Source organism: Sparassis crispa (assembly GCF_003851025.1).
Source record: "Sparassis crispa DNA, contig_000002F, whole genome shotgun sequence".
NCBI classification, from domain to species: Eukaryota; Fungi; Basidiomycota; class Agaricomycetes; order Polyporales; family Sparassidaceae; genus Sparassis; species Sparassis crispa.
Genome location: NW_020939749.1, coordinates 2,086,229 through 2,110,071, shown reverse-complemented (window position 1 = coordinate 2,110,071; position 23,843 = coordinate 2,086,229). Strand labels below are relative to the sequence as shown.

At 51.9% G+C, this 23,843-nt stretch overlaps 7 protein-coding genes across 7 annotated transcripts; 4 read left to right on the top strand and 3 right to left on the bottom strand.

Annotated features, from left to right (window-relative positions):
- Nucleotides 1-3: 3 nt before the first annotated feature.
- SCP_0306970 (ATPase WRNIP1 homolog) lies at nt 4-2,337 on the bottom strand (the record flags this gene model as incomplete). Its single annotated transcript, XM_027756086.1, has 10 exons — nt 4-244; nt 303-550; nt 607-1,174; nt 1,228-1,292; nt 1,348-1,386; nt 1,445-1,496; nt 1,549-1,689; nt 1,741-2,217; nt 2,264-2,270; nt 2,325-2,337. The coding sequence occupies 10 exons, from the start codon at nt 2,335-2,337 to the stop codon at nt 4-6; spliced, it is 1,851 nt and encodes a 616-aa protein (XP_027611887.1).
- Nucleotides 2,338-2,483: 146 nt separating this feature from the next.
- SCP_0306960 (peptidase C15 pyroglutamyl peptidase I-like protein) lies at nt 2,484-3,630 on the top strand (the record flags this gene model as incomplete). Its single annotated transcript, XM_027756085.1, has 3 exons — nt 2,484-2,558; nt 2,617-3,333; nt 3,388-3,630. The coding sequence occupies 3 exons, from the start codon at nt 2,484-2,486 to the stop codon at nt 3,628-3,630; spliced, it is 1,035 nt and encodes a 344-aa protein (XP_027611886.1).
- Nucleotides 3,631-3,915: 285 nt separating this feature from the next.
- On the top strand, nt 3,916-4,733 carry SCP_0306950 (Adenylyl-sulfate kinase; the record flags this gene model as incomplete). The annotated part of the gene is made up of 5 exons (XM_027756084.1): nt 3,916-3,943; nt 3,993-4,078; nt 4,144-4,293; nt 4,349-4,553; nt 4,603-4,733. The coding sequence occupies 5 exons, from the start codon at nt 3,916-3,918 to the stop codon at nt 4,731-4,733; spliced, it is 600 nt and encodes a 199-aa protein (XP_027611885.1).
- Nucleotides 4,734-4,850: 117 nt separating this feature from the next.
- SCP_0306940 (Pkinase-domain-containing protein) lies at nt 4,851-7,847 on the bottom strand (the record flags this gene model as incomplete). Its single annotated transcript, XM_027756083.1, has 4 exons — nt 4,851-5,444; nt 5,500-6,808; nt 6,858-7,027; nt 7,089-7,847. The coding sequence occupies 4 exons, from the start codon at nt 7,845-7,847 to the stop codon at nt 4,851-4,853; spliced, it is 2,832 nt and encodes a 943-aa protein (XP_027611884.1).
- Nucleotides 7,848-8,268: 421 nt separating this feature from the next.
- On the top strand, nt 8,269-10,218 carry SCP_0306930 (Probable translation initiation factor eIF-2B subunit; the record flags this gene model as incomplete). The annotated part of the gene is made up of 8 exons (XM_027756082.1): nt 8,269-8,345; nt 8,398-8,516; nt 8,569-9,034; nt 9,097-9,272; nt 9,334-9,614; nt 9,663-9,883; nt 9,940-10,043; nt 10,103-10,218. 8 exons carry the CDS (start codon nt 8,269-8,271, stop codon nt 10,216-10,218), a joined length of 1,560 nt encoding a protein of 519 aa, XP_027611883.1.
- Nucleotides 10,219-10,382: 164 nt separating this feature from the next.
- Nucleotides 10,383-13,335, bottom strand: SCP_0306920 (Eukaryotic translation initiation factor 3 subunit C; the record flags this gene model as incomplete). Its single annotated transcript, XM_027756081.1, has 7 exons — nt 10,383-10,462; nt 10,520-10,923; nt 10,973-11,757; nt 11,814-12,326; nt 12,382-12,609; nt 12,659-12,894; nt 12,948-13,335. The coding sequence occupies 7 exons, from the start codon at nt 13,333-13,335 to the stop codon at nt 10,383-10,385; spliced, it is 2,634 nt and encodes an 877-aa protein (XP_027611882.1).
- Nucleotides 13,336-15,301: 1,966 nt separating this feature from the next.
- On the top strand, nt 15,302-20,760 carry SCP_0306910 (Transposon Tf2-12 polyprotein; the record flags this gene model as incomplete). The annotated part of the gene is made up of 4 exons (XM_027756080.1): nt 15,302-16,021; nt 16,780-19,108; nt 19,628-19,923; nt 19,978-20,760. The coding sequence occupies 4 exons, from the start codon at nt 15,302-15,304 to the stop codon at nt 20,758-20,760; spliced, it is 4,128 nt and encodes a 1,375-aa protein (XP_027611881.1).
- Nucleotides 20,761-23,843: the final 3,083 nt, after the last annotated feature.

Genomic DNA, 23,843 nt, shown 5'->3' with positions numbered 1-23,843 from the left:
GATTTAAACTGGTGTTGAGGCTGCTTGGTCCGGAGGATCAGCGGATGGCATGCGGTCCACGGGTTCTTTAGGCTGATCTGACGGCTCTTTCGGTCTTCCAGACCAAGGCTTGCCTCCATTTTCTTCCAACTCCCACTCTCGTAGGGCTGCCTCGTCCCAAATTTTATCGGACGTATCCCCGTCTGGCTTCAAAAAGACGTCTCCCCTGAACTGAACCGGTAAATAATCATTGGTAACGGGATGTCTATGCGAAGGACACGAATCAGAAAGCCATGAATCACATACTATGCTGAAGGACGCACGAGTAATCTGGATTATAATGATATCCGCGGGAGTATCCAAGCTCTTTCATGAGCTTCGTAGGAGCATTACGGACCATCAGAGGAACTGGGATAGTTGGGTCGAGCTTCGCCGCCTCTTCAGCGCGGCAGTATCCGCCATAAGAGCGTGTCGACTTCGGTGCCTCCGAGAGGTAAGATACGAGGTGGGCAAGATTGATGCGGCATTCGGGCATACCAATGACTTGGCACGCCTGGTATGTTGCCATCGCCTACCGGATCTAATTCAGATCAGAACGTCCTAATAATGTTCGGTTAACGGACAAACCAGAGGTAGCGCATGGTTGTCTGCTAGGCCAACGTCTTCACTAGCGCATACTACCATTCTTCGGGCGACGTACAATGGGTCTTCACCGGCACTGAGCATGCGTGCAAGCCAGTATAACGCGGCACTGCCCTGACTGCCGCGAACGCTCTTGTGTAGGGCAGATATCATGTCATAGTGGCTCTCACCAGTGCGGTCGTACGAGGTAGACACTGAGCGGCGCAGTGATGATAGTATTTGGTCAGGGTCAGCATCGGCAGGCGAGGACAAGACAAGTTCGAGCAAGGACAAAGCGGTGCGTGCATCGCCCGTGGATAGAGAGACAATAGAGGACAGAATTTTGGAATTCAGCTGTGGATAAGATGGAAAAGGAGACTGCGTCGCAGAAGAGGCCGCGGGCGAGAGTGTATTCGGCTGCGACAGTGATAGCTCCGTTTCAGGCTGAGAGCTTGGAATTTCTACGTCTGCGGTCTTAGTAGCAGTATTATGGGCAGTCGCTGTCACGCGTTCGACTGCTTGGGTAACAATCCGATTGATATCCTCATCTGTAAGACGCTCCAACACGAACACGCTTCGTTGCATTACTTTGCTTGACACATTCTGAGATCATGCTCAGACACTTACCGACAACGACTTATAAGGGCTCCGGTCAACTTAAAGGACGGATTTTCCGTAGTTGCACCTATCAACTTCATCAGAATAGCTTAACCAGCATAACATAGTGAAGAATAATGATATATCTACCTGCACATGTCCTTGCTCGAGATATGGTAAGAATATATCCTTGTTGATAAGGCGAAGTTCAGATAAATCTAGCTGAGAGACAGCATAACAAACAGACCTGTTGTGCCTTGTTAAAACGGTGCACCTCATCCAAGAAGAGTATTGTTCGCCTGAGTGCCGATTAGATGATATGTACATAAACGTAGAGGAACGCGATCTAACCTTCCTGTGAGCGCCAGGACAGTCTTAGCTTCCTCTACGATGGCGCGCACGTCTGAGATCCCTGAGTCAGTGGCACTGAGCTCCTTGAAAATAGAGTCTGTGCGCTTGGCTAGCAACCTGGCAAGGGTTGTCTTCCCACACCTATCACGAGAGAGTTCAGTAGGTCGTGACTGCGAAGATGCCTTAACGCACCCTGGTGGTCCCCAGAAGATGACATTGCCAACTGTTCCTGAGTTAAGTAAGTGCAAGAGTAAAGAGCCAGGGCCAAGAAGATGAGACTGCCCAACGAATTCGTCGAGAGTAGATGGGCGCAGTCTGTCTGCCAAGGGAGCGGCAGAGTGGAGGCGTGAAGAAGCACTGAGTCTTGTACGCTTCTCGGGCTTCTCCGTGGACATGTGAGAGTTGTCTATCTCTCTCCTCTTCCGGTCGTTTGGAGCTTTTGCACTTGAGATCTGGGAAGACGGGGTGGGTGAGGAGAGCAAAGGGCGATCGCTCTTCTGGAGGGAATTGAAGAGCGAGGTAATGGGCGGTTGGAGCTTGCGCTGGGCTCCAGCATTCAGAGAGCCGATGAACCTGCTCTGGGAAGAGGTGGATGGACCGTCATCCAAGCAATTGTTGTCGAGATGCTGATTAATGTCCTTCTCGCGAATCGAGCGAGAGCAGACGGGACTGGTGGGATATCAGGACGAGTAGAGAAAACATAAAATAGGCGTACCATATTACTGGGGGTGGAGTCAGCATGGCAAGAAAGATAGAAGGAGACACAACACACTGACCTGTAGAACTCATCGTGGTGGAGGGAGAGAGCGTGATGGCGAATCCACGTTGCGTCACGCCCAGGGGCGTATGTCACATGACCGTCACGCGTTACGGCCAGGAGGCTGGTAGAATTGAATGCAGTCACACCGGCCGTACTCCCAGAGTGTTTACCGCAGATGAGCTCGTCGAGTGCACCGGACATGGCCTTCGTCGACCCGGACGCTCTCCGCGTCCTCATCACAGGTTTTGGCGTATGTTTTCGCTGTACACACACTGCTTTATCTCATCGATCCTTGTGTGTCGTTGTAGCCCTTTGCCAAATACAACGAGAATCCTTCCTGGCTGGCCGTCAAACCACTCAACAACACCATCATCTACACAGATCCCCCAGCTGAACCAATTCTCCATGTAGAACATGATGCCATCATCACAGATGATATGGAAGAGATGCTCCGCCCCAAGCCCGTTCATATCACCACCCTGCAAGTGCCAGTCACATACAAAGCCGTCCTCTCTGCCGTACCCGGCTTCCATGCTCGTCCCCCTGTCCTCCCAGAATCCAACGATCCTGACACAGTCCTTGCTCCTTCACCGAACGGTTACGACTTTATACTCCATGTCGGTGTTGCCGGTCGTGGTCCTCTCCGCTTGGAGAAAATTAGCCACAAGAACGGATTCCGCATGAAGGATGCAGATGGAGAGTATGCCCCCATTGTTCCTCTCCTCCCAAAGGAGACCCCTAAGGATCCCCTCAATCCTACAGATACCGACATGGACAGGATGGCTGACATGTTGGGCCTATCTTCCCCCATGACCATCCCCGGTATCACGATTCCTGGCCAACCCCCCATCCTTGGCTCTGGAATGTCCGTGCCAGGTCAGGCTCGCGCCGAGGGGGGAACGGACGGAACGGATCACCCCCCGAATCGCGGATTTGGCAAGGGATACGAAACGTTTGCCGATGAACTGACGACGAGCATCGATGTAGCGAAACTTCTCCATTACCTGAAGGAGAATGGCGTCGAGGTAAGCCATTGTCTCCCTGATCATCCCCTGCTTCCCCTCCAACGTGAATCACAGCAAGTGTACTCGTCGATGGACGCGGGCCATTACCTCTGCGATTTCATGCTGTACTGCTCTCTCGCCGAAGCCAAGAGACTGGCTGCACGCCAGGAGAAACTACAAGAGCGGACTGTCCCACCCAAGTGCACTCCAGTATTATTCATGCACTGTGGACCCGTTGATCAGCCTCTCAGTACCGCGGAGGTGACAGAAGCTATAAAGAAGGTAGTTAGCTGGGTGTGTGGGCGCCTCCACACATAGTCCTGGAGGAATTCCAACGGCAGCCCACGCAACTGCTGTACTGTACTGACTCGTACTCCTTGGATTACTTCTGAATACCACCATCTCGTCGATTTGTTGTTATTGTACATAAGTCACGTGTAGTACTACTTGTTTTGTATACCGTCGCGTTCAGAATTTCACATCGCTGTTCAAGTTTCCGAGCACATCGTAGTGATACCATGATGGCGCGACCTCCAAAGCCAAAAGATTCAACGTCCCCTGGGTCGATGCCTCACGTCCACGCTGATACCATCGCATCCTGCAATGGCGACAAACATTGTTTTCCACCCGGGTATGGCTCCGACGAAGCACACTGTTCCGGTGCTAAATCCGTTCCATAGGCTCCGTGGACGGCACCGAACGTTCAGAGCTGCTCAAGCAGAAAGGTGTCACAGTCTGGTTAACGGGCCTCAGTGCCAGTGGCAAGGTGATCTTCCTTCATACGAAGCTTCCTATAGCCGACCGACCCTTTTTGTGGTCACGATCGGGTAGTCGACAATCGCGTGCGCACTTGAGCAGCATCTGCTCCATATCCACAAATTCAGCTATCGCCTGGACGGCGATAACATCCGGTTCGGTCTTAACAAGGATCTTGGCTTCGATGAGAAGTCGCGTAATGAAAATATCCGACGCATCGGGGAGGTGAACCTGGTACACCCTTTCGTTGGTTTGATGCTAACAGAACTGCCGCCGTTAGGTCTCGAAGCTGTTTGCCGACGCATCCTGCGTTACTGTGACCGCATTCATCTCTCCCTACCGCGCAGACCGCGCCATCGCCCGTGACATACATGCGAAGGCAGGCCTCGGGTTCGTCGAGGTTTTCATCGACGCCCCACTGCACGTGCTAGAACAGCGTGATCCCAAAGGGCTCTACAAGAAAGCCAGGGCCGGTGAAATCAAAGGTGAGGGCTACCACATAGCTCTAGCGATCATTCTTACTGTTGTGCGCAGAGTTCACGGGCATCTCGGCTCCGTACGAAGCCCCAGAAATACCGGAGATCCACATCAAGACGGACGAATGCGACGTCAAGGAGGCCGTGCGCATAATTACAGATTATCTTGCCCAACACAGCTACATCTAGAGTGTTTCTAAGATTCGATGTCATCATTGCAGTCGTGTATGGAATGTAGATGGCTAGGATATATATGCTATTAGAGTGTCTCAACGCTGAGCACGAACTTTGGATACAGATGCACAACTACTCGGCGGCGGCCAGCGCCGCACTCGACTGTGTCCGCGTGTCTGTCGACACGATATGTCCGTCACCGCCACTTCCCACTAGGCTTTCCTCCTGCTCCTGCTCCTCTTCAATCGTGTCTCGGTCTGCCTTGTCCAGCATCTGCGTGAGCCCGATCTCAACGAGTGACAGCCACTGAGAAAGGTCTTCAACGGTTCGAGCCAGTTGCATGTGCGTAGCATCATGAGAATGCATTAACTTAGCAAAGTCAAGGGGTCGTATCGGAGGACCAATGAGGGTGTCGACAAATGCCTGCGATCCCCCATGAGAGTAAGATCGTGTATGCGATTGCATCAGTACTGAATCGGTAGAACCTCCGCGGGAATCAACGAACGATTGATTGAGCTGGGACGACAGTGAACTGAGAGAGGTAGTAGAGGAGGCGGCAGCAGAATTAGTCAGTGGATGCGGTCGCGAGCTATGCGGACCGATATCTGAGGAATAGCCTGCCGAGCCCTGTGTTGGGAGCGGGCGTGAAGGCTGCGTGAGGATGGAGAGCGACGCGGGAAGCAGATCTGGCATTCCAAGCTGATGTTCAGAACTCAAAGTGGGGATCTGGCGCACACAATGTCAGTCTACCCCGCAACTTGGAACATCATATGCTGCTTACCTTTAGCACATCCTTCAAGCCCGGAAGTTGCACACTCGACCTATCTGCAGGACTACCGCTTCGGTCTTCACGAATTCGTGCGAAGGGCTTCACAGGTGGCATAATGGTTGAATTCACGGTTTCCATGACTGCTACTGTTGCCTGGCGATTAAGACTTGGCTTCCGTGACATTGTCTTCAAGCCTGCTGTGGCAGAAGTGTTACGATTTCCGGGTTCTGCAACAGCTGTTGCAGACCGAGCGCGAGTGATCAAAGGAGGAGTAGGTAGTAAAGCAGGGGAAGGTAACCTCCTAGGCGAAAGAGCGGCATCTAGAGAATGCGTGAACTGATGAGTCCCAGAGGACGTAGTCGAGATTGTCGACACACTCGCATGTGCCGGTGAAGTGCTGTGATGTCCAGCTGGTAGATGGGTTGATGACCGGGGAGAATGAGGCGGAAACCTGCCCTGAGCAGACGCGGCTGATGGGGGTGGGGAAGGGAAGTGGAAACCTCCAGCAGACCTAACCTCACGATCTTCGCGAGGAGAAAGAGACGCTAACCCAGCAGCACTACTCTGAGAACGCTTGCGGTTTACGGCTGGCCGAGCAGTCACGGATTGCTCTGGTGACGAGACAGACAGAATTATAGGAGGAGTGGGCAGGTCAAGGGTGGTAGCAAAAGGCGATCCGTCTGAAGACGAGGGGATCTCAATATCCGGCAAACCGCGTGTCGAGCGAACTTCTCGATAGGAGGGTGTTGCTTTACCGGAGCCAGTGCTCATGTCTGCCTCAAGACTCGCTCGCCCAGGCAGAACAGGAGCAGTTCCTAACGGAATACCTGGTCCAAGTGGGGGAAGCCGTTCTGCGGCACTCTCAGAAGGCTGATCATCCCAGGCAGAACTCTTCATAGCCAGCTTCGATTTGGCACGCGGCGTCGAGGTCCGAGGGGGGAAAACGAAATCGGTTTGCTTCGCGGTCTCTAAATCGTCACCATCCTGCTCAACCGTAGGAGGCACCTTCAAGGGACTGCGACCTCGAACAGGAGAATTACTGAGAGTTGACAGAACAGAAAAGTCCGACTGCAAATCGCTCTGAGACTGATCGAGAGTTGGTATGCGAAAAGGATCCAGAGCCGTCGTCTCGGTTTCAAACAGCATGCGTAAAGTAGCGGGTACTCTGGAGTTAGCAGTGGGTCGAATGGTCGGGTAGGAAGACAATGGTAAGTCTTCATCGAGTGTGTGATTAAAATCCGCAATTTCGAACGAAGAACGACCGCGAACGGTGTCAAATTCCCAAGTATTCTCGTCATCGTCGGCCGCGGAAGGTTGGGAGCTAGAAAGGACATCAGTGTGTCGGGTAATTGTCATGAATTTGGACGCACTCTCTTTCCTCTTCTTCCTCCCATGGGAGAGGATCAGCTACACTGGCTCGGCTACCACCACTTTTAATCCAAGCATCATATCGCAAAATGAGATCTTTGAGAAGGATGACAGGTACACGTGAAACAGATTTAATCCACTTGGTTTTGGAGAGTTCGTCAGCACTGAGTCGCTACAGGCATTCAAGTCGCGTGTCAGTGTAAACTCGCAAGGAAGAAATGAGCGTAGCACACATCACTGGGAGACTCCCTTAAGCAGTGGGAGACAAACTCTCGGAGTTCTTTGCTCCCCTCTCCTTCGATGAGACGAGGCGGTTTCATACGAGGAATCATCTGTATGAGCTTCGCCTGGTCCACGACATGTGAATGTGGTGCGCTCCCTTTGATCATCTCATAGATCATGATGCCCAAGCTCCAGATGTCGGCCTTGGTATCATATGCAGAAGCATGCGCGACTTCAGGAGCCATCCAATGTGGTGTGCCGACGAGTGTATTGCGCTTACTCGACGCAGTGACCAAAAGCGCAGAGACACCAAAGTCACATATCATGACCTTGCCGGCTGCTGTGATAAGGATATTGGCGGCCTTGAGATCCCTGTGAATGATGGAGGACTTGTGAAGGTAGGTCAAGCCCATGAGGACCTCTCGTGTGATGACCGCAACGTATTTCTCCTCAAGTGTACCGTCCTTGGAGGCTTTCATCAGGGTGCGGACACTGCCACCTTGAGCATATTCCATGACAATCCATACACGAGGGCCATCGAGGTAGCAGCCATAGTATTGTGTGATATTGGGCGCGTCCCGAAGCTGAGTGAGGAGGGCCACTTCGCGCTGTATATCACCCACATCGTCGTCCTCTGTGTCGAGATTGATGATTTTGAGGGCGACGACGTTTCCTGTTGGGATGTGTATGCCCTTGTGGACGGAGCCGTATGCGCCCTTTCCAATGGTCTCGAGACGACGATAGAGTTGGTGAACGGAAGGCGGAGGCATCAGTGGCTGGTACCGAAGGGGGAGGAGGATGGAGAGGTCAGTACGGGAAAATCGTCGTGGACATTCATGGAAAAACACAAGGCCGACAGCGCAGTGGAGACGGTGAGGATGGCATGCAGGACGAACGTCGAACGGCCAGGGCGGCGGCGAACCTGGTGGATGTCTCAGGTGATCACGGATTCATTTCCAGATATTGTCTTTCACCGACTACGACGTAGTCTTCCTAGTCACTTCGATAGCGCTGAGCTGACTCGCCGTTTACTTGCAGTACCTACCAGGACTGACTCTCCACCGTACGAATATCAAGGCAGGAAGCCGAAGAGCTCGTCAAAAATACATCAGAATTCTCGCCCAGTTCACCGGCCTGAATCCGTAAGAGACAGGGCAATACCACACGCGCAGGGCGGCACGCGTCTTGACGATGAACTTTGACGAGAGCTCGACCGTCCTCGTCTCCCAGGAATTCACAGCCGTCGTCCTCGCAGGTTTTGGCAACGAGCAAGTACACGCTCGTGCGTTCTCTGTCCCCTTCCTTGACACCCCCCTCTAGGCTACTCCCCTTGACCGGCAACAATGGCGACGAAACGTGTCCCAAGGCTCTACTACCCATCGCAAACAAACCCATGATCGAGTATCCTCTTGCGTGGATAGAGCAGTCTGGCATACGGGGTGCACACGATTACGTTCTTATTATGTGAATATCTCTCAACAATACTCTCAGATGTCCTTCTCATCTGTCCTGCCCCACATCGATCCGCCCTGTCAAATTACATACAATCTGACTCCTCCACATCCTTTCCATCTCTTCGTATCGACCTACAAACGTACGACGAAACCCAAGAATCCGCCGTAGGAACGTGTTCCATCCTCAGACACTTCTCCCAACGCATTCAACACGATTTTGTCCTCCTTCCCTGCGACTTTGTCCCTCCGGATTCCCTGCCTCTCAGTCAGATTGTCAATAAGTTTAGGACGGAGTCGACCTATGATGGCTCGATTGCCACCGCCTGTTTTTACGAAGCTCGGCGACCTGAGAAAGCCGGTAGCTCAGACGAGTGGGGAGTCCTACCCTCTCCCGTTTCGATCGTCTGGGACGAAAGGACGGGAACCCTGTTGTATATCGATACTCCCGATGACGTAGACAAGAACGGTGAAGAGATCGAATTGAGGATGAGTCTGCTCTCCCAGTGCGTCCAGTCCTGTAAATATATATATGACTTGTTGGAGTTTGATGCCATTGTTTAAGCAGATATCCCCGCGCAAAGCTATGCGCTAACATGAACGATTCCCATACTTACGTATGCCGAAGACACGTCCTAGACGCTTTGCAAGAAAAGACACGCTTGGACTCTATTCGTGAAGAATTCATCCCGTGGTTGTGCAAGCCGCAGTATCAGCGCACTCGAAGAGAAAAATACGGCTCTGGTATGTACACCTCTTAGCAACGAGCAGGGTTCATCTCACCGACAAATGAACGTCTTTGTAGTCCTGAGTCCACTCTCAAACACATCCTCGCAAGGATTGGCACTGAGACATTCCACTATTTATACTGATATACATAGACATCATCATCATTATCATCGGGGTTTGGCCTCCCCAGTTGACCCGGGAGATGGGTTAATCCGGTCCGTAGCAGCGTCACCCGTTGACGAGGCAGAGGAGGCCACAGTGCCGAGCTTGAGAGTGGGTCTGCTGGTACATAGGGCCGAACAGGGCTATGCTGCTCGTGCGAACACCCTTCACGCTTACCTTGAACTCAACCGACATGTGAGTCGAGAGTCTACACGGACGGTTTCCGTGCTGACAAGCTCACAGTTCCTTGCGCAAACGACCTATTCTCTACCTACCGATTCGAGGAGTCGATCGCTCATTGACCAGAAGGCACAGATATCCTCAGACTCAATGATTGGCCTCTTCACTCGCGTAGACGAGCGAACTACCGTCAAGAAATCCGTGATTGGGCAGCACTGCGTCATTGGCAAGATGGCCAGAATTGTGGGATGTGTGATCTTGGATCACTGCGTCGTCGAGGACGGGTGTGTGTATTTGTTCCTGCAACTGCGCATTGCGCTCAGTGTGTCACGTGCTACAGCGCAAAACTCGATGGCTGCATCCTTGGAAAGAACACGAAAGTGGAGGCGAAGGCGGAGTTGTCGAGATGCGTAACCCAGGCTGGCTATGAAGTAGGCACAGGTGGTAGGTATCTTTGCACTTGCCGAGGTGCACACCTGCCTGACCTTTTTTCTTACCCTCAGAAACATTCAAAAACGAGAAGCTGGAAGTAACCGACTGGACTGCCGAAACACAGTCCAGCGATGAGGACGAGGATAAAGAACAGGAGGATAGCCCGACTGGCGACGACAGCGATTGACGTACCAGCAGCAGATCCTAATTAGGTGTCTAAGAGAATCTTGACGATGTACATACATGTACATGTACAGACCGTGATAGCATACTGTCAAAGCAGTTTTGAAATCAATTCATACCCAGGAAAAATCTTGTGTGAATACAGCGAAAAGGCATGCTACATGCAGTTCACCGGGTCCTCTGTGTACCCGCCATCTGGTTCCCGAGACCTTGCGCGAAACGCGCTCCGCGTCCACCGCGTGCACCACCTATGGATGAACTCATTAGATTGATGTTTGCCGAAGATACTGTAGAAGGGTACTGACCACGAACACCTCCCCTGGTGCGCTCACCGCGGCCTCTTCGCTCCTGCGTTTGCTCTCCCCGCTTGTCACCCTTCGCGCCGTCCACGCGATCTCCCCAAGAAGTTGTATTGCCGAGCTTGAGGTCGAGCGTTTTCTCATTCTGCTCCATCATGTTGTTGACCTTGTCCGCCAAAACCTGCGCGAGCTGCTGTGTTCGCGAGAGTTCGATCCGGTGGAAGACAACGACGCCCACTGCCTGGTCGAGGGACGCGGAAAGCTCCTCGTTCCAGATCATCTTGGACACCACGGACGTGACTGTGCGCAGAGGCAGCGAGAATGTGCGGGAAAGCAAGGACAGCGATAATGTGCTATAGTAAGGAGCATACGTGAACAGGTATGTGCGCAGCCCCTCCTCCTGGATACGTCTACGACGGTGTTAAAAAAAGATAACGCAAGGCCAGAACAGAGACTTACTTTGCCAGCATCTCTTTTACTGACGCGGCCTCCGGCATCAGACTCCAAATCTTGATGCTCTGAATCAAATCGCGGCACTTCTCCCACTCGCCGTTCTGCAGTGCCTTGCTTGCCTGCATGATGTGGTCTCTCGTGCTCTCGGGAGGACCCGTGAATATCTGGCGGTCTGCAAAGTCCAATAAGCGGCGGAATGACTTCGAGATCGCTTTCCGCTTCTGCTCCTCCGAGTCGATGCTCGCGAGAAGGGGAATCTCGACGAGCATGCTCGAGACTAGGAACGCCGCCTCCAGCAGCTCGGTGTTGATATGCATGTGGAAGGGAAGTTGGCGCTGCCTCTCCGCCTTCTCCTGCTCAGGCGTCAGCACCTGGTAGCGCTGTTGATGCACACCCTGAGCGAGGAGCTCCTTGACTCGCTGGGTCGCGAAGATGTCCTGCAGCGTAGCCTGCGCTTCCTTGATCAGACCACAGCGGAATGCGCTCAGGCCCAACTGCACTACGGTTCGGTTGTATAAGATCTGGGTGGCGACGTCCGCAGAGTATACGGACTCTTGGAGATGAGACATCAGGAGCATATCTCGCGCGGTGTGGAAATCGTTGTGAAGTGCATAGTGATATATGTGCGAGAGCATAGCGCGTGTTCGCAGGAAAGAGTTGCCAGACTTGTACAGGTGAACACACAGGGAGTGGATGAGCATGGATGATTGACCCTCGACGGAGAGTACAATTGACGGCTTGTTATCCATAGTCGCCACTGCCGACTCAAGAGCATGCACGACAGCGTCAGGCTGTATGGCAACCTCATTAGCAGAAACGCGACAAAGGAAATACATAGGGAGCAAACCTTCGAGTAGATGTGCTCTAACCGCCGCATGACCACCCTGCCCTGCGGCTCCTCCTGCTTGTTCTTCTCGTACAGTGCCTGTGCGCGGCAGATAGTGCAGTAGAGACCCTTCTCGTCCTTGAGCCGATCGACATACTCTGTCCCGTGAGGGTCAATATTCTGCAAACTCTTCGTAAACTCGTCGTCCAAACGATCGACGAAGCTGATGATGCTGCCACGAATCCGGACAACGCCGTCCTTCTCCGTAGCAGGCGAGCGCTCTGCCTGCTCGTCGTAGTCCTCGGTAACTTCCTGCACCGAATAGGCGGGGTTCAGGACAATGATGGAGATCAGCTGGTCGACCTCGCGCTGTGCGGATATCCACAAGTCGATTGGCATGTGTGTCGAAACGGACGAGTTGTAGTCGAAGCGCGAGGAAATGAGTGTGAGCAGGACGCGAATACGCTGATACGATGTCACCGCGACCTCGAGCAGCTTCTCGAGGATACGCATCTGGTCCGATCTATCGGTGTTCTGGGGGCGGCGTCAGACATACTCTTTGGGAACCGGTAAGGAAATACTAGTGCACCTTTTTGCCCCGAGCATCTTGGATGAGTTGCAGGTTTTTGAAGATACTATCGGAGGTAAATAGCATCGCCTTGCCCCCTTTGCCGACGGTCGTAAAGTCGTCGTCTGGCTGTTCCTGCTCTTCGTCACTCGCTCCAGCAAGCAATTTCTTGACCTTTTTTGGTTTTGGCGCTGCAGTAACCTCGTGAACGAGTAAGGCAGCGTACTCTTTCTCGAAAGCCTCTGGGTCCTTTGAAATGGTCAGCGACGCAAAATATGCAAACAACGAAGCAGCGCACCGCCTGGAACTGTTTGAGTTCCTTTTCGTACTCCTTGGTGATCTTTTTGACCTTCTGCTTCATGGCCGTGAGCGCGCGGGCGTTGCTGGCGTTCATCTTCTTCTTTGCTTCCTTCTCCTTAGCCACGGCAGAGTTGAGGGATGATTCAAGGTTTGTGAGGGTGCGGATATAGAAGGGGGGAACGGGCTCGGAGACATTCTGCTGCCTCTGGACCATCCGCACGAGCTTGTCAAATTCTTTAAAGGGTGAGCCGGGCACAGAGGGCAGCAGGCACAGAGGGACAGCGTACCATTGGAGATTGCGACCCAGTCATTGATCTTGAGCGCGTTGTCCATGACCTTGCCGCATGCCTCCATCTCATCAAGCCGCTTATCTCGCGCGCTCTTGACGACGCGCTTGACGTCCTCATCGCTCTCGTCCTCGTCGGACTCGGTGCGGAGGAAGCGGGACTTGCGCTTCTCCTCTTTGGCTTCTTCCTCGGACAGCTCGCTTTCCTCCTCCTCTTCGTCCTCCTCTTCCTCTGAGCTGGAGTCATCGCCAGTGCGCAGGAGACGAGACATAGTAGGCTTGGCTGACGCAGGCTTGGGTGCACCCTCATCATCGCTGGACATGAGCTCCTCCTCGGACGACTCGGACTCGCTGTCGGAGTCGCCTGCTTGCCTGAAGAACCGAGACATGGTGGTGTATAGCGAAAGGCGAGTGTAAGAGCGTAGAGTCGAGCGCGAGGACAGTCACAGTCAACGATACCAGACGATACCAGCTAGGAAATTTAGAGTTTCTTGAGCACGGCGCGCTGACTAATAATCTTGGTCCAAACAAATAAAATATTTTATTACATAGAATGTATTTGCAACGATTTTCCGGGCCTCAAGAAAGGAAATTCTTGGCTACTATTGTTACCCCAGACAGTTTTTGACCTTAGGATTTGATTGGCACGAGCCGATTTCTCTAATTCTTACTTTTACCCTGTTTGGTCTTATTGCCGTTTGCAGAAGAATTGGCGGTCGCGCATTTCACGCGCGTCTTGCAGAAATACGACGCTCGATCTTCCAAGCTTCATATCTCCTCGACTGTCACTCGGACTACCTTGAACACATATATATTCTGAATCCTCTCATTGACAACATGTGTGCCCCGGTATCAGATTCGCGGTAAGTGCTGTGGGACGTGAGATCTCGAGAGGTGACCTGTATACCAACATATTGCCTGTATCTCGAAAACGATGAAATATATTTTGATCAACACTATGCTACTGTATTCCTGACGTGTATGTGGAATGCGTCCCAGCAAAATCAGGAATGGACTTCAACATCGGACCATGCAGACAATCCACAGCTTCTTGTAAGAAGGCCGAGTTTCTTCACCACATAAGACATTCACAACAATATGTCACTCACCCAGACATCCTGAGCTACTGCCAATCCGACATATGCACACCCTCCAGAAGATTTTGCGCAAGTCATTCTCCCATGCCGCTGGTAGTCAGACAGCGCCCGGCCGACTATATGCCTCATGAACACTTGTATTGAGTGATTGTCGGCATGGTGAGATTGCAGAACATGTTAAGAAGTATACCGTACAGGCCATCAGAGAGAGCATAGCAGTGAGCCATGAGGGTAGGAGCCAAAACGTGCGAGACTAGCCGACAACGAGGATGTCTATATGGCACAGCTCCAACATCGAACTCCGGTCCTGATTTTGCTGGGGCGCATTCCACATACACGTCAGGAATACAGTAGCATAGTGTTGATCAAAATATATTTCATCGTTTTCGAGATACAGGCAATATGTTGGTATACAGGTCACCTCTCGAGATCTCACGTCCCACAGCACTTACCGCGGATCTGATACCGGGGCGCACATGTCGTCGATGAGAGGATTCAGAATATATATGTGTTCAAGGTAGTCCGAGTGACAGTCGAGGAGATATGAAGCTCGGAAGATCGAGCGTCGTATTTCTGCAAGACGCGCGTGAAATGCGCGACCGCCAATTCTTCTGCAAACGGCAATAAAATGATGCCATCTCAAATCCAAGCAATTTTCCTTCAAAAATTTTGGATCAAATATACTTCCAACATATGAACTACCTTCTGTGTGACTAATAGGGCTGCTGTTACTGACCAATATGCTCCTTTTCTTGTTTTCCTTGTTTTGCATGTTTGCAGGAGCCAATCCTCGTCGATGTAACGGCGACACCGTTACATGTCCGAATATGGCCATTCCTCAATGACGCATGGCCTGTTTCTTACTTCCTTTATTTAGTGCACTAGCTACCTCGTATGTACAGTCCGTCCTACCTACGATCGCGCACGGACACTCTTAGTCAGCGTAGGTTATAGCTCGGGTCCGACCTCGTTTGTGTCTTGTCGAATCAACGCACGAGCGTCCGCTCTCACTGTTCGCGATTCCTCCGTCTGACCTTCTGAAGTATCTCCGAGCATAACGGCTCGTCTTTGCTTACTTCTGTGACTTCCGTTGGCGCGGCCGTTACAGTTTGATTCGACCTCGACTCATTCCGAAGAAACCCCTGATTGGCCCGTGTCTTCGTTTACCCTCGAGTGCTCTCGCGCACTTCTAGTCCTACCGTAAAGTCTTCAAATTCACTCTTTAGTATTGCGTGAAAGCGCAGAAACTACTGACATCATGGAGATTGATCCGGAAATTCCACCCAGTTCTTCGGGCACTACTCCCGCAGCCGGTTCTGCCACCCCCACTCCTGCCGCTGCTTCCAGACACAGCGACGAGCGAAGGGTCCTTTGGTCTGCGGTCGCTGCGTTAGGTCGTCATGCTGACCAATTCCATGAGTATCAGAATATCACGCAGCGCGCGATCGAGGCAGTCACCAACCGGCTCAAGACTATGCAGCAGCCTCAGGCGACCCCCTCTGTGCCTACGATACACTTCCGAGAGCCCCGCATTTTCAACGGCAAGCCCGAGGAGGTTGTTCCTTTTTTGAAGGAAATTCGGCACGCTGTTCATTTACAGCGTCGGGGGTTGCTGAAGGACTACGACAAGGCAGTCTATATGGCTACCTACCTGAAGGATGGATCACCCGCGTCGTGGTTCAATTCAATTGAACAGTTCAACTCGGCCCTCCTCCAGGACTGGGACAGTTTTCTCGACGCTTTTCGTGAACGCTTCGAAGATCCCGACCTCGTGACCTCTAGTCTTCACAAGCTCGAGAACCTTCGCCAGACTAGTTCGGCTGCTTCCTACTCCTCACGTTTCAAGGAGCTGCTTGTGTACCTTGACTTCTCTGACCAGACGAAGATTCAGTACTTCCGCAGGAATCTCAAGGAACCGGTTAAGGATCTTTTCCTTACCGTTCAGCCCTCGACCAATTTCGAGGACTTCGTTACTCAGGTGATTGCTCTGGACAACTGTCTCCATCAACGTGAACTCGAGAAGAAATCAGATAAGTTCTTCCCTCATCATATTCCTTCACATGCTTCCGAGGTTCAACATTGGCCTTGAGAGCACACGCAACCGCAGCCGGCAGCCTCCACCTCCAATAATGATGTAGTTCCAATGGAGGTCGATGTTGTTCGACGTGGACCGCTTTCTGATGCCGAGAAAGATCGATGCCGGAAGCTCAGGCTCTGTTTGTATTGTGGTGGTCCTGGGCATATTGCCAATGACTGCCCCAATAAATCTGCGCGTACTAAGAAGCCTGTGCAGACTGCTTCGTCGTCGACTAAGCCTAACCCCAAAGCGGGAAAAGCTTAGCCAAAGGTTCGCCAGTCCCAGGACCTTCGGAGCAAATGGAGACTCAGGCACCCACTCCGGAGAGCTCATACGTCCGTTCAACAGACGGCGTATGGTTGTTGAAGCCTGCTGGTGCATCTGTGTTTCAGTTATCATCTCATGTTCTTGCTGACCTGAATTCTTCTGATCATTTCTTTGTTTCTATTCAACTTTGTTTTCCTAACCGAAAAGCCATTCACACGTTTGCTCTCATCGACTCAGGAGTGACTGCGTCTTGTATTTCTTTATCTTTTGCTAATCGTCATTCTCTTCCACATCGTCTGAAGGACGATCCGGTTCCTATTACTGTGGTGGACAATCGCCCAATTGCCGCAGGTCTTGTTACTCACGATGTCATTACTTCTTTATCTCTTCAGTCTCATTCTGAAAATATTTCTCTCGGTATTGTTTCGGTTTCATTTCCGGTTATTCTTGGTTTGGATTGGCTTCGTCGCCATAATCCTGTGATTGATTGGACTCGCAACCGCTTGGCACTCTCATGCTGCGGTGCGAATCCTTCTAACCCTGTTTCTGCACTCGGAAAAGGCTTTGGTCTTGCCCGCATTTCTCCGTTATCTAGTTCAGTTCAGTCTTTGTCCCCGACCGTGCTCGGTTTAGGCCTTGGTCTAGACGGGCACACCCTTGTACCTTTGTACCCAGATTCCATTGTCCGCTCAGATCGAGCGCAATGTTCCACGACTGCCCGAGGCATTTCCTATTTGGCTACCTTGGTTACGTCGCCTCTGTCTCCTTGTCGTGGTTCTAGCATTGGCTCTGGTCAAACTGGAACACTTTCTGCTATCTGGAGCAAACTCTGCTCACCCGTCGCGACTCCTGACCCTCCGCATCCCTCTTTGAATATCGCGTTTGTTAACGCTCGCCGTTTTCAGAAATACGCTAGAAATGGCGAGACGGCTGCTATTTGGTATCACCCTATCCGTTCTGAAGGGTATAATATTGCTGCTGCTTCTCTCAATTCTGACCCGCCTTGTGCTTCACAGTTGGCTCCTTTTTCAGATTCTCCTGATGATGACCCGCTTGGTTACGTGCCCGAAAAATATCGTGACTGGGCTTCGGTCTTCACCGTGAAGGATCTCAAGGATCTTCCCCCCCATCGACCATATGATTGTACGATTGATGTCGACGAGGGAAAGACTCCGCCCTTTGGTCCGCTTTATCATCTTTCTCAGGAAGAACGTGCCGTTTTATTTGATTATATTGAGACTAACCTCAAAAAAGGATTTATTCGCAGATCCATGTCTCCAGCCGCTGCTCCCGTTCTCTTCGTCAAGAAGAAGACAGGCGATTTGAGACTTTGTGTCGATTATCGCGGTCTCAACTCGATGACGAAAAAGAATCGCTACCCGCTTCCCCTCATCGACGATCTTCTCGACCGCGTGCAGGGCTGCAAGGTGTTTTCTGTCCTCGATCTCAAGAACGCCTTCAACCATGTGCGAATCAAGGCCGGCGATGAGTGGAAGACTGCTTTTCGGACTCATCTAGGTCTATTTGAGTACACGGTGATGCCCTTCGGGCTCACCAATGCTCCGTCCACATTTCAGGCATTCATCCAGGACACGCTTCGTGACCTGCTTGATGTCGTCTGTGTGGTTTACATTGACGATATTCTTATCTTTTCTCGCACCCAGGAGGAACACGATCGACATGTCCAGCTTGTACTCGAACATCTGCACAATGCCGGCCTCTACGCAAACACGAAGAAATGCGAGTTTGACAAGTCGGAAGTCGAATTCCTCGGGTACCTCCTTGGTGCGGATGGTATCAAAATGCACCTGCGGAAGCTCGAGACGATCGCCGATTGGCCTTGCCTGTGCTCTGTCAAAGACGTGCAATCTTTCCTTGGCTTTACTAATTTTTATCGTCGTTTTATTGATGGGTATGCGCATATTGTTTTACCTTTGAATTCTCTTACTCGAGAAAACCGTCCGGATCCTTTTATTTTTGGTCCCGACACTATTGCTGCTTTCGAAAAATTGAAACGCGTATTTACCTCTTCCCCTTTGCTTCGCCATTTTAATCCAGCTCTCCCTTCTACTCTGTCTACTGATGCTTCCGATTTTGCGATTTCTGGTATACTTCACCAGCCTGACCCGCAAGTTTTCTTACACCCCGTTGCATACTACTCTCGTAAGCTGTCTTCTTCCGAAATTAACTATGAAATATATGACAAGGAGCTCCTTGCGATAGTGGATTCCCTTCGCGACATGCAGGCCTGGCTAATCGGCACTCCTGTGCCAATTGCGGTTGTTTCTGATCACAAAAATCTTGAATATTTTATGACCTCGCGCATCCTTAATCAGCATCAAGCGCGCTGGTCTATGTTTCTTTCCGAATTTAATTTTCGTCTTGACTATGCTCCTGGCTTGAAAAACCCTGCAGATGCTCCCTCGAGGCATCCTGACTACGCGCCTCGAGAGGGGGATGACGTCCTCTGCCTGCAGCAAAAAACTCTGCTGACTCCAGTCCATACCGAGCGACTTTTTCCAATTTCTCATCCATCCACTTCGTCGTCCACCCCTCCCGGTGTTTCCCATTCGATCTCAGCCCTATCGACTCTCGCCATTAACAATTCGGAGCTCCTGGAGCAATTCAAAACTGTGATCTGCGACGATTCCGAATGGCCAGAGGCGATCGCTCGAGGAGACCAAGACTTTGAGCTTCAGGGCAATCTGGTATTCCATAAGGGTTTGTTATTTGTTCCGTCTTCCTTGCGTTCAGAAATCCTCAATACTCGTCACAACTCGCTCATCTCGGGGCATCCGGGGCGAGCGAGGACGTTGGCACTCGTTTCCCGTGACTATTCCTGACCCGGGATGCAGACTTACATATGCCGCTACGTTGAAGCGTGCGATGTTTGTAGCCACATCAAGACTCCTCGTCACAAGCCATACGGCCTTCTGCAACCCCTCGCCATCCCCGAACATCCATGGAGGTCTATCACCATGGACTTCATCATCAGGCTCCCGGTCTCACACGGTTACGACTCTATTTGGGTCATCTGTGATCGCCTTACACGCGCGGTGCATTTCACGCCATGCAATGAGACGATCGATGCCCCCGGACTCGCCTGGTTATTCCTCAACAGGATATTCTGCTATCACGGTCTCCCCGACTTGATCGTCTCCGATTGAGAGTTCATCTTCGTTTCCAAGTTCTGGAAAGAACTAACCACTCTCCTTCGTATTTCTGTTAACACCTCTACAGCTTATCACCCCCGTACTGATGGACTTACCGAGCGCATGAACCAGACACTCGAGATGTACCTGCGCGCGTACTCCTCATACCAGCAGGACGATTGGGTCGACTATCTACCGCTCGCCGAGTTTGCCTTCAACAACCACGTCAACTCCTCTACCAATCAGACTCCGTTCTTCGCCAACCTTGCCTACCACCCGACATTCGAGCCTCGCCTCTCTTACCATTCCACTGTCCCTGCTGCCGCGGATCTTGCTTCATGCCTGGATCGCCTTCACGACGAACTATGTGCGGAGCTGAAGGAGGTGCAGGAATGACAGGCTCGATATTTCAACACTCACGCTCAGCCCGTGCCAAAGTTTTCTCCCGGCCAACTCGTTTGGCTCCTCCGGTGCAACATCAAGACGATGCAACTGAGCGACAAGCTTGACCATCGCAAGCTCGGTCCGTACCCTGTCATCTCCGCCGTCACCGATTCCGACTCCTACTTACTCAAACTCCCATCTTATCTTTCCCGTCTTCACCTCGTTTTTCATGCCTCGCTTCTTGAACCTTATTCTGACCCTTCCGAATTCCATCCCCATGCCTCTCCCGAGCCCTTCAATCTTGACGATGCCGCCAATGCTATTCAAGCTGTCCTCGATTGCCGCAAACTCGGCCAACGGTACGAGTACCTCGTACACTGGAACCATTTGTCGCACGATGAAGACTCGTGGATTCCACTCTCCGACATTCCCACCACCCAGAATGAGCTTTTCGAGCGTTTCCATTGCCGCCACCCACGTTGTCCTCACCCACACCGCTTTATTATTGATCGCGTCATGCCGGTTCCTTCGTTTACAGATATTTCTACTTCTCTACAGAAACCTTCCGTGCCCTCCTTGTCCCCAGCTGAAGAACATGCTGAAGAACATGCCTCCGTGCCCGCTGTCACTCCTCCCACGCCTCATCCTGCTGATGAACCCGCTGCCCATGCTCCTCCCGTGCCCGTCCCCCGCGCTCCTGCCATACCCGCTGCTGCCCCGCGACCTTCGTCGCCCCCGCCGGTGCGTCAAAATCTGCGCCACATCTACGAGCCGCCGTCGCAAACAACGACACACTCTGGTCGCGTTTCCCGACCCGCGCAGTGTTATGATCGCTGAACCTCGCGTGCCGCTCGCCCTTAGGAAGGAGGTGATGTAATGGCGACACCGTTACATGTCCAAATATGGCCATTCCTCGATGACGCACGGCCTGTTTCTTACTTCCTTTATTTAGTGCACTAGCTACCTCGTATGTACAGTCCGTCCTACCTACGATCGCGCACGGACACTCTTAGTCAGCGTAGGTTATAGCTCGAGTCCGACCTCATTTGTGTCTTGTCGAATCAACGCACGAGCGTCCACTCTCACTGTTCGCGATTCCTCCGTCTGACCTTCTGAAGTATCTCCGAGCGTAACAGCTCGTCTTTGCTTACTTCTGTGACTTCCGTTGGCGCGGCCGTTACAGTCGATGACATCATCTTCCTCATGCACAGCAAGCATCACCAGATTCTCGCACAGTTCCTCATTGCCAAACATTTCTGAATCTGAGATCTCCTCAATGTCTGTATCAGCTGCCTCCTCCATCACTGTCAGCATCAACGATAACTCTTAGACTGTCCAATGCAAGTCCAGGTTCCCATGCGGCATCCTCAATGTCATGGTCAAGTGTGTATGGTCTTGTTGGGCTTGGAGCACGTGCTCAGTTGTCTTCTTCGGCTTCTCCCTCAGATGCTGAACTGTGATGTCGAGAAACTGATGATCCTTGGTTCTTGAATCCGGAAGTGTTGCGAGACTGCTTCCGTGATCACCCACGGGTCATTGGAGGATAGAGGACTAGAAGAGTCCTCGCCTTTTTCCCATTTTTTCCGGGTCAACCAGATTTGTTTAGTATATATATTTCTGTTCGATCATGTTCTACTCATCACAAGGAGTCGTTTTCCACTCTAATCGACACGTACCTTGGTCAGGACTCGGGGATGCTGCACGCTCGCAATGAAAAGCAGGATAGCCGAAAACGGCCGCCTCCCACATGGGAGGCGACCCAAATATCATACATTGCGCCTCAAGATGTCGTGTAGGGCGCTCGAGAGCTTTCATCGGTGCGATCGTGTGTACAACTACAGTAAAAATACAACGAGGAGCACAAAAGGAACTATTGTTACAGAGAGAGGAAGAGCGCGTGTAGAGAAGATACCAATGGGTGGGAGAGAGACAGGGTGGGAAGCTCAAAAAATGGCACTTCGCGATGTTCCTGGCAAGGCGAAGGTGTTAGTAATGGCAAGGCGTGCGCTGCACGGAAAGACAGACCTAGCAAGGTGGAGGTGCGAGAAGGGTCAAGGAGGGAGAGCACCCCTGAAGCACACCTCCACCTAGTAAGCGGGGGGGTCCGACCCGGGAAACACCTTCCGCCTCGACAGAGGCAGTGCTCCCGAGACCCCCACCAGTCTGTGGAGCTTGTCTGCTGGATGTGACTTGCGCTGCGAGTGTCATGAGCCATCCAGATGCTGCCTGGGTTTCGAGTCAAGCTGATGACTGCCGCGTCAATTAGACTTGTTAAAACCTTCCTCTAAACTCGACTAATCGACACGTACCTTGGTCAGGACTCGGGGATGCTGCGCGCTCACAATGAAAAGCAGGATAGCCGAAAACGGCCGCCTCCCACATGGGAGGCGACCCAAATATCATACATTGCGCCTCAAGATGTCGTGTAGGGCACTCGAGAGCTTTCATCAGTGCAATCGTGTATGGCGTCCGGTAAAGATGACGTATTGGAGTTGGAGGAGGGGTGGGTTGGTGGTGTGTTGAAGGGGGAAAGTCATACACGAGCGAATGTGGGAGTGTGAGAGGAGAGAATTCGGCCATGCAGGAGAGCTTGTAAGACAACAGGATTCTTACGAATGTATATCTTGAAGGCCTCTGAGGACCAGCGGCCTAGAGCTTGAATCCTGTCGTCTGGCCAGCCTGCTGCTGCGAAGAAAGTGGCATCACCTGCGCGAAGGGAATGTCCGGCGATGTTGTCATGAAGGTAGGTGCGTAGGTGGGAGATAAACCAGGAGCGCATAGGTACGGTGCCGTCGGAGGCTATAAAGAGCGCGGGGTGATATGGGAAAAGCTGATCGCGGGAGGTAAGATAGGATGCGAAAGGTTGCACCGGGTCTATGTCATCGTTTTGGGTGGCAAAGATGATAGTGCTGCCTTGGAAGAGGCAGTCAGCTTTATGGGACAGTAAGATGTAGGTGCAGGAGGAGCTCGTTAGCAGGACAGATGAGCGTCGAATGAGTTTGCGGCTGCTGTGAAGGCGAGGGTTGTCAGGATATGTAAGTTCACCTAGACGGTGAAGGGCGAAGAAGCCGCAGAGAAGAATTGCCCTGAAAAGGAGATTATTGTGGGAATTGGGCAGGAAGACCTGTAGGAGCAACTGCAAGTCCTCGATCTCGAGAGGGCATTTTCGGTTAGGTGGGGAATTAAACATCCTTTTACAACCTGCGAGAGTGCGTGCGACAAGATGGCCGCGGTGAACCGCACGGATGTTGGGGAAAAGATGCTCGAGTTGGTTGCAAATACTGGAAAGATAAGAATCGACCAAATCGGGCTTGATGTGGTGGCACATGAAGACAACATAAAAGGACAGTGTATCGGGAGTTGGGTCAATGAGGAAGCCATGTATTTTGCAAAAAGTCAAGTAGGATTGCAGGTGAGAAGTGTAAGTGAGCTGGGTGGAGTGGTCAATGGCGTGACCGAGAGCGATTGCTCGCTCGCGGACAAGTCGATCCAACGTCCAGGGTTCCCGGTGAGGTTGCCTGGACGATGCAGCAATGAAGATCATAATGCGGCATCCCCCAGCGTGATTCGTGAGGATATGAAGGTGTGGAGGCGAAGCTGAGGAACATGCTGTAAAGCAACATGGATAAGATGGCGTGACAACGCATCCGCCACTAGGTTGTCAGTTCCAGCAATGTGCCAGACACGAAGGTCGACATCACTTGCAATAAGGAGACTGCAGGCAAAAAGTAAAAGGTCTTCGAAGCCTTCGCTCGCTCGGAGCGAATTGAAAATTTGGACAATATTGAGATTGTCGGTAAATATAGCAATGCGAGAGTATCGGGAAGGGAGAGAGATAGCCCATTGTAAGGCAGATAGGACTGCGAGGGCTTCGTACCAGAAAATGATATCTTCACCTTGTCGAGTAGGTGTCAGAACAT